General features: G+C 42.9%; 1 protein-coding gene across 7 annotated transcripts in view; it reads left to right on the top strand.

Moving 5' to 3' along the window:
* The first annotated feature begins 1,718 nt into the window (after positions 1-1,718).
* The window catches only part of TCERG1 (transcription elongation regulator 1), a 36,442-nt gene continuing 26,406 nt past the window's right edge, over positions 1,719-11,754 (top strand). For 6 of the 7 annotated variants that reach the window (XM_028717902.2, XM_028717901.2, XM_028717899.2 and 3 more), the window contains exons 1-5: positions 1,719-1,870; positions 5,345-5,570; positions 5,858-6,010; positions 6,564-6,840; positions 7,602-7,844. In XM_028717902.2, coding sequence (XP_028573735.2) covers positions 1,767-1,870; positions 5,345-5,570; positions 5,858-6,010; positions 6,564-6,840; positions 7,602-7,844 — 1,003 coding nt within the window. In that variant the 5' untranslated portion in view covers positions 1,719-1,766. Of the gene's footprint in view, positions 1,871-4,764; positions 4,857-5,344; positions 5,571-5,857; positions 6,011-6,563; positions 6,841-7,601; positions 7,845-11,754 lie in introns of all 7 variants that reach the window. The other variant, XM_028717903.2, reaches the window with a different exon arrangement.

Here is an 11,754-nt window from a genome sequence, read left to right as displayed (position 1 = left end):
AATAGACAACTAGAACCTTGGCTCTGGAATACAATCCCATTTAAAATAGTAGGACTTCTCTGAGAGTTTAAGTTATCATTTATGGTCTGCCATTCACCCAATAGACAAAAAGTGTAGTGTGACACAGATTCAGCTTCCAGTTTTGGTAGGGTTTTCCCACTACCCACCAGGGCTGGAATTTTCACTCCTGCGCCTTTGCAATTCCATCCTGATTTCAGAAAGAGGATGTTGCTGGTACTACTGCTCCCACAGACACTAACTGGCTAGCCATCCCACAGCAGACCCCAGTGAAAACAAAAGAGAAAAAACCAAAAGTAACATCCATGGCTAAGTCCAGATGGCCAGACAAGACACTCAGAGCTCTGAGATAAGAGAGTCGGCACTCAAGTCCCAACTCTCTTTCTCAGCACCCCAAGCATCTAGTCAAGCCACCAGGACTCATAGCTAGCAACAGCCTGACTATATTTGTGATTGGGCTACACTTCCAGAAGTGAAAGGTAGCAGCAGCCAAAGAAAGTCCTTCTTTTTCTAACTGGTATCTTTTCAGACAGATGCCAACAACAACAAAAATATCTTTTGTTTTTGAACATTTAAAAGCACATCACTTTCCCTTGCAAGTCAGTGGAGCAGGAAGCTTCTGAGTGGACCTGAGATGGCAGTTTAAGCAGTGGTATAACCTGAGTGGTATTTTGGCTTGAAATTAAAACCCTGCTTTTAATTAGCAATATTAACTGTGGGTAACATTGCGGGGTGAACAAAAACTACTCTCTCCCACCAATACAAACAACAAGTCTTATGAGTGGATATCTCCCCCTCCCCCCGTCAGTATTTGCATTTTACAGAATTTGAAATTGTATTTTTATCTGTAACAGCTTTTGCTTGCTTTTATATATGCAATAGTTGTTTTATATTTTTATTGTATTGTGAGGTCGCTTCAAAATGCCTCCTAGGAAGTGATTTGTTAATTAATTAGTTAATAATGGCTTGTATTTGCATTTGTAATAGCAATTATATTTTAAAATGTTTAAAAATACATTATAAATAATAGACGGGTAGCATGTTAATCTGTTGCAGCAAAAAACCATAAAGAATATAATCTCAGATTATATTGTCACTCTGCATTTTATATGGTGTATTATATGGTGTATATTTGTTTTAAAATTGTTAACTGCCATAAATCAAATGAATAAATCTGAAAGTATTTGTTCTTTTTTGGTAAAAAGATCGCATTATCTCTTCACATGAAATAAGTCCTGAGCAAGAAAGATCCTAAACGTCTCTACCATTTCGGAGAGGACGCGATGGAGCCCCACCATAGCTGAACTACATTAAAATTGTGATTTTACTGTATCACTTTTACTGCTCTCACTTCAGACCCCGCGAGGTTGAAAAAATGGCTTCTCCAACATACACCCGGAAGTTCTGTATCAAAAGAATAGGATGCGTCCCTTTATATTCTTATCTCTGTGGTCAGAGACTTCTTCTTTTTTTGAGGTAAACAAGGTCAATTCCGGGTTATAGGTCACGTGACGTGCAAGCGAGCGGGCCGCAGGAGGGCGCGTTCAAGCGGCGCCGCTTGATGCTCTTTGAGCCAAACCAGCCAGTCACTACTCGCTTTCCGCCTCTCATTCAAAATCGGCGGCGACAGGCACCAATCGAGGCGAGGGTGACGCGGCGCCGTCATGTGATTGACGCACCTGGCAGCCACTGACGAGGCGGCGAGGCCTGGCGAGGGTGGGCGTGTGCGGCGGCAGAGTCGGCTGGTGATGGCGGAACGAGGAGGAGGAGGCGGCGGCGGCGGCGCGAGTGGCGGAGCAGGCGGCGGCGAAGGGGACGCTGGGGCGGCGGAGCGGTACAACAATGAGATGAGGTAAGGCCAAGTCCTCCGGGAATGGCGGCGGGCGGGGGGAAGGAAGGGGTTGGCAGGAGGAGCTAGGAGCACGAGGCCTTTTGTGAGCGCGCGCGCGCGCGCGCGCGAGGGAGAGCGAGCGAGCGCAGGGGGCACGAGCGCCCTTCCCGCTCCGCTTTGGCGGCGCTGGGCCCGCCCCCCTCCGTCCTTTCGTCTCGAGGCGGAAGCGGCCGTTCGGCCTTCGCTCCCTCTCGGGGCTCCCCCGCCCCCGGCCCGCCCGCCCTTCACCTCAAGCCTCGCTCCTCCCCTGGTGAGATTCCCGCTCAGCGCCCCGACCGCTTTAACCTCCGTTATTCCAGGGTAGTACCGCCTCCGTGCTCGCTTGTTTTATTTATTTATTTCCAACGGCTCTTCAACTCAGGAGGAGGCGGCAAAGAGACGGCCTTGGGGACGGGATGCCCGTTTTGTCTGTTGGCTGCTCCCCCACACGCAGCCGGCTTTTGCCAATGGCGGCTCCAGGACACACGCTGACGTATCAAGAGCGGCGGGCGGGCGGCGGAGGGGATGCGTGGTTCCCTTCTTCCCCAGTTCCTTCTTGAACTGGCGCCTCAGCTGGGGGCCCGCGGCTCAGTAGTAGTTGAGAGCGCATGCCTCTGTGCATGTGGAAGGCCTTAGTATTTCAGCAGGAAAGAGGATCTGAGGAAGGCAAGGGGAGGAAATAAAACAACCCTTGCATCTGCAGCAGATACCTGTTAAATCTATTCTGTGCAGAGTTAAATGAAGCAAGGGGCTGCCTCAAGTGTAAGGAAGGATTTCATATGTTCATAGACTGCATTGAGGAGGAGAAGCCCCTCAGGGTTGTGTATGGGTGTGAAAAACTTGCAATGCAAGCGTAGAAGGTTGGCCAGATCACATCTAAAGTTGTATCCAAGCAACCAGAAGGAATACTTCACTTGTTAACATTGGTCCTGCATAAGGAAGCATTCCCACGTAGGAAATACCGTGAAGCTGACATGTGACATTAATATAGGGTTGTATTTTGCATGGTACGCTTCTGGCGTCCATGTGTTGGAAAGCTATGTTGAATGGCAGCTTCCCAACATATGGATGCAGAGCAAAACACATGCATGACGATTTTCCGTACATGGAAATGCTTTCGTGTTTATTATTAAAGTCATTTTTGTACTGCTTTGTATTCCTGGAAAAAGAACCTGTAAGGGGTTTGCAACTTTCCTCAAAGCTTCAAATGAAAGACAGTAAAGATCCACCATTTAAAGCAATGTAATTACCAGAAAAATATTATTTGTAAACATTAAGAAATTACAAGTAGAAAAATCGAATATTAAAAATGTACATATTAAGCATAATTAGTGACTAAACAGAATAACTGAGATTGAATTTGTGCCACCACCCCAGCCCTCTTCCACTTAAAACATATGAAGCAGTCCAGTTTAAAGTGGGAAATCTGTACTTGTCTGTGTCACAGCTATGTGAAAAAGAAGACAGGGCTGCTTCACCTTCAATAGTCATGCAGAAGAAATAATTCCAGCAGCTGGTGAAAGTCTTCTGCACTTCTATTAAAAGTGCAGATGTCCAGTTTGCTCTTTCACCCAGCTACCCTGCTTGCATATACTGTATCTTTGGTAATTTGCAGTATGATGTGACTTTCACTGTATCCAGAAATTCCACTGCAAATGCTAACAATCATAAGAGTAGTGGAAAAACTCACCCAGATAGTATTTTTAACTTCTAGTGTTCATAGCAGCAATCTCTATTCCAATTTAATTGTTGTGCATCATAAGAAAAAAGCATTGTCCTTTTGAAATGGCCCATTATGACAAACAAAACAAGGCCTGACTATGCATATAGACTTGGTACTCTTAGGCCCAGGCTGTTTCTCCAGTCTATTGCAGCAGTGGTGAAAGCAGTGAGGATTTAGAGATAAGTAGCCCTCAATCCAAGTTGTAGCCAGCCTTTATTCTCCCTCTTACGCCAGACTTTGGGTAGATGGCAACAGTAGTGGATACTGGAGGTAGAGGGAGGGCAGGAAGACCCCTATCACACTAGAATACTGTGCTCTTTAGCAGGCCGCAGGCCTTCCTCCTCTCAGAAACCTCTAGAGGAGGCCTTTTATGTTCAGTATGAATTGAAATGAAATAACTTATATGTCTCGGAAATACTAAAAGTTTTGCTTTCTCTTGGATTCTGCCAATTTGTCCTTCCCAGGATGGATGTGGGCAACCAGTTTTTCCCATACACAAATGCATGGCAGAAAACTTTTCAGTGCTTTATTTTTCTGCATAATATTTTCCATTTCAAGTTCATTATTATCAAATAATGGAGGCCAATTGCAAATTCTCATTACCTATGCATGTGCTGTGATAAAATTCTATCAGTTCTGTAGACAGTATTTTTCCAGAACTGGCAGAATACCTTCCTTAGTGAAAGTGTTCAATCTTGGCACCCCTATTTTTAAGATATATTTTAAATGACATATTTTACATGTACAAAATACATGCGCATTGTGTCAGTTTACATAGCTGCATTGTGGCTTTTTCCTTTTAAAGTGAGCTGTGATAGGAAAAGTTCAGGCCCAAACTTGCTTGAGTTCTAAAGGCATAACCTGAAATCCTTACATATGTGCATCCTTTGTAACTCATGCAATATTCATATATTATGTACTCTTAATAGCTTTATCACCAAAAAAAATCTGCTGTGGCTTTTGACCATCTCAGTGGAGTTGGCAGTGGCCACTGAGTGTTACATCACAAATTTATGAGTTATATACAACAATAGAATTCTTAAACACCTCTGTGCTATGCAACTTCCAAAATTAGAAGGTTGAATATTAAGTGTTGAATTATTTGTCTGTTGTCGTTCACCACCTTATAACCTTTGTTTTTTTCAATTTTGAGTCATCATGCCAACATTGGTATTGCACTGGCACTAAATGGTGGGCAAAATTGTTTTCCTGAGAGCATCAGAAGAGCGTTTGTTGGTTGCAAAGGTGAACGTTTTTTCTATATATACATTTACTAAGCTACCTCTGTAGAGGGCTGGGTGGCACAGTGGGGATAGCATTCTCAAATTCTGATTTAGGCTACAAGTGAAAAGGATGTAGATGTTCCCATCCAAGTGTGTGGTGTGCACCCATTCACATTATGAAACTGTGGGGTGCTTTGGTATTTATCAAAATCAGTTGTCCATGTCTTGGATATATATAAATACAGGAGAGATGTGGGTATTGCACCTTGCGTTTGAGGTGACTTGTATTTAGGCTTGTGGGAGGGAAACTTGTGCAGTGCCTTTCCATTTGAAGTATCCCCAGTCTAGATACTGCTTTCTAAGTCATTTAAATTGTGAGGACAAAGTCTCCCAAACAGTTTGGGGTTCATGATAACTTTGTCACAATGTTTTGGTTCACTTGTAACACCAATTCCCTTCTGTTGATCAAATAATTTGAAGACAAAACTGTTCATTTTGGTTTGCTCACAGAATGGCTCAACAGCAAGCACTGAGATTTCGTGGACCAGCTCCTCCACCAAATACTGTCATGAGAGGCCCACCACCTCTTATGCGCCCACCTCCACCTTTTGGTATGATGCGAGGCCCTCCACCACCACCCCGGCCTCCTTTTGGACGTCCTCCATTTGACCCAAATATGCCTCCAATGCCACCCCCAGGAGGAATTCCTCCACCTATGGGACCTCCACATCTACAGGTAAAAATATGTATGAGATGAGGACAGTAACTCTTTCTGCATGTCCCCCAAATATGCTCTGGATGGTTGGGAGAACCTCCAGAACAGTTCTGGGAGGCATGCAAGGGGAGGAGAGGCTGGGAAAGTTCTGTTGTGTTTGGGGAAGATGTTCTGTGCATGCAGATGTTCTGTGCATTTAGTTGGATACATCCCATAAGGACTTATTTCTGGATAGATTTGGTTAGTTATGAAGGCACTGTGAATTTGAACATCCCTTGTAATATTTTTACTCTTGCATATGTTTGTAGAGACCACCTTTCATGCCTCCTCCAATGGGAAATATGCCACCACCTCCTGGTATGATGTTTCCTCCAGGGATGCCACCTGTCTCTGCCCCTGGAACACCAACAATGCCACCTACTGAAGAGATCTGGGTAGAAAACAAAACTCCAGATGGAAAGGTAAGATTTATCCCTAGTAACAATAGTAATAATTGTTGTCTTGCTGCACTGAAGATACAACAATCCTGTTGGGAAAGGCAGAAGGTGTGTGTTTGAAGTTTTCAGATTGGCACCACAGGGGGGTCTGAATTGTTCCCCTCTTTGGGAAAAGGACCAGCCCAGGGCCTAGTGGTTCCATGGCTGGCCCTGCTCTGCATGCTGTGCCTGGATTTGGGGCCCCATGTCATGGATAACTTCACAACTGCCCACAGTTTTGGCAGGCACAGTGGTAACCTTTATGGCAGCAGAATCCCCTGCAGGATCGTGTTCAGTGGATGGACACGTCTGCAGAATCCCAACCCCCTCTAGCAGCATTGATCAGGGGATTAGGCTTGCATCCTTAGCAATCCTATTTGTTAAGGTGGTTGTGTAGTATTGTAAAGCCTTCAGAATACTAAGAAAAATTTCTAACGATTATATTGATTTTGAGACTTTTTCACAGGTAGGAATCTGAAAGGTGAATGGAAGAACTAGGTTATGTACAGTAGCATAAAATTGTTTTTTTTGCCTCTAGGTTTATTACTATAATGCACGGACACGTGAGTCAGCATGGACCAAACCTGATGGAGTGAAAGTTATTCAGCAGTCTGAACTGACACCAATTCTTGCTGCTCAGGCCCAGGCTCAAGCCCAGGCTCAAGCCCAAGCCCAAGCCCAAGCTCAAGCTGTAGGTGGTTCCACACCTACTACTAGTAGTCCTGCATCAGTATCTCCATCTCCATCATCAAATAGTCAGTCATCTACAACGTCTACTAGTACCACAACGACGTCTGTTTCACAAACAGTTTCCAGTAAGTAAAATTGCTGCTGAGCTTAATATTAAATTATTGCACCACTTGGAGGTGCTATAGGATTCTAGAATGCTTACAGTGAGTTATAGAGGGAAATATTGAATATACAGTATCTGCTGTGGCCATGCATATGCTGAAGTGCTTTCATTATGTTTCAAATTTTTGCTTTGTATTACAAAGTGTACCTTCACTCTGCAATGGTACAGTGTAGTTTCCTTGTTCTTTATTTTGACTAGGAGCAATGTAAGTTCCTAATACATCAGTTGTTCAAATGACTTTATTTGCTGTTTGATGAATCAACAGAAAACTCATGCCACTGCTCTGGAGGTTTGTTAGGTGCATTTTGTGGAAAATGTGGAAATGAAATAAAATCTTAATCCTTTGAAGAAAGCTGAAAAAACCCCATTATCAGCTATTTTCAGAAATTTGCCTAGGCTGTTTGAGGTGAGTGTGCGTGTGTATGGTAAATTTTTGCAGCTGCAGAGATTATTTCATTATTTGATCCTTGCAGCAGAAACCTCTTGGTGACTCCACTAGCAGAGCACCTTGATAATCTTGGCATTAAGATTGAAGTTTATACTAAAATGAAATAACTTGCAAGTTCTTAAGTGGCCCCTCTGAAAACTGCATAGTTTTGTAAATTACTTATGAGAGCATAATGAATTTGGCATTAATTTACAAGGGAATGTTGGTGAATCATATTAAACATGGAGCTTATACATGTATGATATAGGGTTTTGGATGTTTGTTCTCTTTATCAGCACCTACAACACAAGACCAGACCCCCAGCTCAGCTGTTTCAGTTGCTACACCTTCAGTCAGTGTTTCAACCTCTGCTCCTTCTGCTACATCTGTGCAGACTGTACCCCAGCCAGTCCCACAGACTTTGCCTCCTGCAGTACCTCATGCAGTACCTCAGCCGACAGCAGCAATTCCTGCTTTCCCACCAGTAATGGTACCTCCATTTCGTGTTCCTCTTCCTGGCATGCCAATTCCACTTCCAGGTAAATTGAGATACTATTACTGTCTTGCCAGCCACATGTCCATGTTGTCAATTTGTTTGCACTCATGTGTCTACTGTGTATGGAATTTGCCTGAATCCTCTTCATTTAAAATATATTCTTCAACAAATTTGGAGTTAGCTGACAGGCTTTTTAGAGTAAAAAAAAATAATTCCAGAATTTATTTTTATTGGCAAGAAGTCATGTAAAACCCCTTTTTTTTTTTTGGCATGAATACATATTATACTTCAAACACAGTTAATTGGTTTAACAGTTCATGGTTGGAAGAAATTCACCTTGTCTTTGTTACTTAAGCTGCAATCCTATACACACTTACCTGGGAATGCTTCCTTCTGGGTAGACATGCTTAGGATTGCACCCTAAGAATGTGATACTAGGCTTTACTGACTTTAAAATAAGCGATGTCTTTGTAGAAGTAGACTACTGTCTTGAAGTAAATAGCTGCTTTGGTGAATTAACTCTTATTAAACTGGTTAATTACCTATACAAGCTCTTCAAAACATTAGTTGTAGAGTCACATATTACAGTGCAGCTATTAATGTATGCATATTTCTAATTGATAGAGTAAAACTGACTGAGTGCAAAAGAAATACACTTCAGTTGTTACCTTGCCAAGTGGTAATTACCAGATGGAATCAGTAAACTTTCACTGAAGGACAGTATAAAATGAATTAATAAATTCAAAGATAGGGTTTAATTATCTATCAGCGCAAAAAAAGTTCAAATCCATGGTGCCACCTATGGTGTCCTCCCTTTCTTGCCATCACTTGTACCCCTAGAATTTAAAGACAGTGTTGCAGACAGGGAGAGGATTTGGTGGTACTCACATACACAAGTACTTTTTGGCCGGGCCATATAGCTTCATTCTGAAATTGGAATAATTTCAGGCCTATATGGTTGAAGACAGAATCTTGGACCTATGTGGGAAGTGTGTTTGAAAATTTGCTAGTATATAATAACTACTGTAGTCTATTTTATTTTTTATTTATAAAAATTTCTATACTGCTGTTCATTTGAGGATCACAGCACAGTTTACAATATAAAAACACAAAAATGCATAGTAACAAACAAAAAGAATACTGCTCCACCTCCACCCCTGTTTAAAAGGCTGTTGTGTTTAAGCACTACTTAGGATTCTAGCATTACCAGGATTCTTAAGTCACCTCAGCTGACTGAAAAAAGGTTAACTTTTCATAAAAGCTACATCTAGTGCCAGTGACATATGTGGGCATTTATACAGTGGTGCCTCGCAAGACGAAATTAATTCGTTCAGCGAGTTTTGTCGTCTTGCGATTTTTTTTGTCTTGTGAAGCACAGTGTCGGGAAAGTTTTGGAAAAGCTTCAAAAATCACCAAAGTCTTTAAAAACCTCAAAAAAGGCTACCACACCGCGTTCTGTGAGTTGCTCCTAGAAGTCAAGTCGCAACTGTATTAACGGTGTTAAGAAAAAGGAAACAAACTTGCAAGACGTTTCCGTCTTGCGAAGCAAGCCCATAGGGAAAATCGTCTTGCAGCTCAAAAAACCCTTTCGTCTAGCGAGTTTTTTGTCTTGCGAGGCATTCGTCTTGCGAGGTACCACTGTACAAAGATATGTTTTTCATATTCATGAAACTCTTCTAGTTTGGCTTCAGTGCTACTGGCCATGTTGCCTGTCTTAATAGTGAAACCTCAGAGATCTTAAAATATACAATATGAAATTCCAATAGTTATTCTGAAAAGTATAAACGTGATTGGTAAAGCAGCGGAAACTACCTAGCACAGGAACAGCAACAACAGGAGATACAGAAGGAAGGAGGAATTGGTGAAAATTCCACCATCTTCCTCCAATGTGAGCAGAACGCTGCTGATTTCAAGTCTTGATCCAATTAATAGTGTAGTTTTTGTCGTTTCCATAGGCAGAATCCTATGTGCATTCTTTAAACAGTCTTTTAGTAGCATAAAAAACAAGTCAAGTTAGAATACTAATGCACTAAGAAATAAATAAGAGCGGTTGGAACATCCAGTAACATCTTCAAATACTGAAAATGTATTTTACATTGTCACTACTGCCATTGTACGTGAAGAAGTACCTGTTCGAATTATTTTCTCCCCTTCAGCCTTAAGTGTTTAGTTATAGTGTTTAACTAAACAGCCTTAAGTGTTTAGTTATACAGTGGTACCTCGCAAGACGAACGCCTCGCAAGACGGAAAACCCGCTAGACGAAAGGGTTTTCTGTTTTGGAGGCGCTTCGCAAAACGAATTTCCCTATGGGCTTGCTTCGCAAGACGACAGCCCATAGGGAAATCTCCGGGACAGCGGGGAAGCGCAGCGCGTCTTCCCCGCTGTCCTCGGACCTCCTCCGAAGCCTGGCGGCGGGGCGGGGACACCTCCTCTCGCCGCCGCCGGGCTTCGGAACGATGCCCCGATGCCGGGCGGCGGGGCGGGAACCTCTCCCCCCGCCGCCCGGCATCGGAACGAGGTCCTGGACCTCTTCTGAAGGCAGGCGGGGGCAAAAGTCTTTGTCCCCCCTGCCTGCCTTCCCAGGGGCTTTTAAATCGCCCCGGACAGCGGAGAAGTCCTCCGCTGTCCCGGGCGATTTTAAAATGCCGCCCGCCAGCATTTTAAGATCGCCCCGGACAGCGGAGACGTCCTCCGCTGTCTCGGGGTTTTTTAAAATGCTGGGGGTGGGAAGAAAGGCCCTTGTCCCCCCCCCCAGCCTTCAGAAGAGGTTGGGGGACAGACTGTCCCCGGACCTGGTCTGAAGGCGGTTTCCCTAGGAACGCATTAATTGATTTTCAATGCATTCCTATGGGAAACCGTGCATCGCAAGACGAAAAACTTGCAAGACGAAGAGACTTGCGGAACGAATTAATTTCGTCTTGCGAGGCACCACTGTAGTTCATATACTATAAGCTACTGATACATTTTAACATGACAAGTTTGAGAGTGGAAATGGCTACATTCTGAAACATCTTTCTGAACTAAAACCTGCCCAGATTCAGTGATCTTTCTGTAGCACAATCTTATGCATACTTATGCAGAAGTCGGTCACACTGTAATGATACTTACTCTCTAGTAAATCTGTTTAGGATTGCAGTTCTACACTTAATTTTCAGGCATATTCAAAACATGGTTAACAAGATTAACCTCTGCATTCATTGCAAATTTGTAACGTAAATACACCCTAACATATATCAACAAATATTTTGCTTGACTTGGCAGTTGTGCATTTTGTTCCATGCATGAATAAAGCTTGGGAATATTATTAGAAAAGATATTTTCTGGAAGACTAATGCAATACAAAAACCCATGAATGATAGTTGAATGTTTTTGTATTGAACACTCTTGAAGAAACTTTGTTTTTTGTTTGTTTTGAACTTGGGATTTAATTTCATTTTTTGCATCTCAAAATATGGGAGTAAAAATATCCTAAAAGAAATTTGGGAAGGGTTTACGTTCTTGCATTTTCTAATGTTAGAAGGTACTATAAACTTGGTACCTCTTTAAATTATCTCTTGTCTGGAATGTCCCTTCAACCCTGTTCCCCTCCCCTCCTTCCTCAATTGCTGGGTGTCCCATCCTATGTGACCTGTCAGTAACATTTTTCAATTGGAAAACAGTTCTTGACTGCTCTTTTCAATGAATAAACTTAAAAGGCGTCCTTTAAACGTAAGCCTACCTTGCCACATGGGACTCTTCTGTGTGGCTAGGGTAGTATTTTAAAGAGCTAATTTGTAATTTGTTTTGGCTCCGGAATGGAGGTAGGAGCGGGAGAAGGGAGAGAAGATACAAGGGAGAGCATATATAGGCAACTAATGAGCCATCAACTCAACTTCTCCGTTTCCTTTCTTCTTTTGGAGGGGGCCTGTTACCTTGTCCCTTACTTGCATTCACCATCTTACCTTCAACCTTG

Source organism: Podarcis muralis, chromosome 2 (assembly GCF_964188315.1).
Source record: "Podarcis muralis chromosome 2, rPodMur119.hap1.1, whole genome shotgun sequence".
NCBI classification, from domain to species: Eukaryota; Metazoa; Chordata; class Lepidosauria; order Squamata; family Lacertidae; genus Podarcis; species Podarcis muralis.
This window is presented reverse-complemented; position numbering and strand designations above follow the sequence as displayed.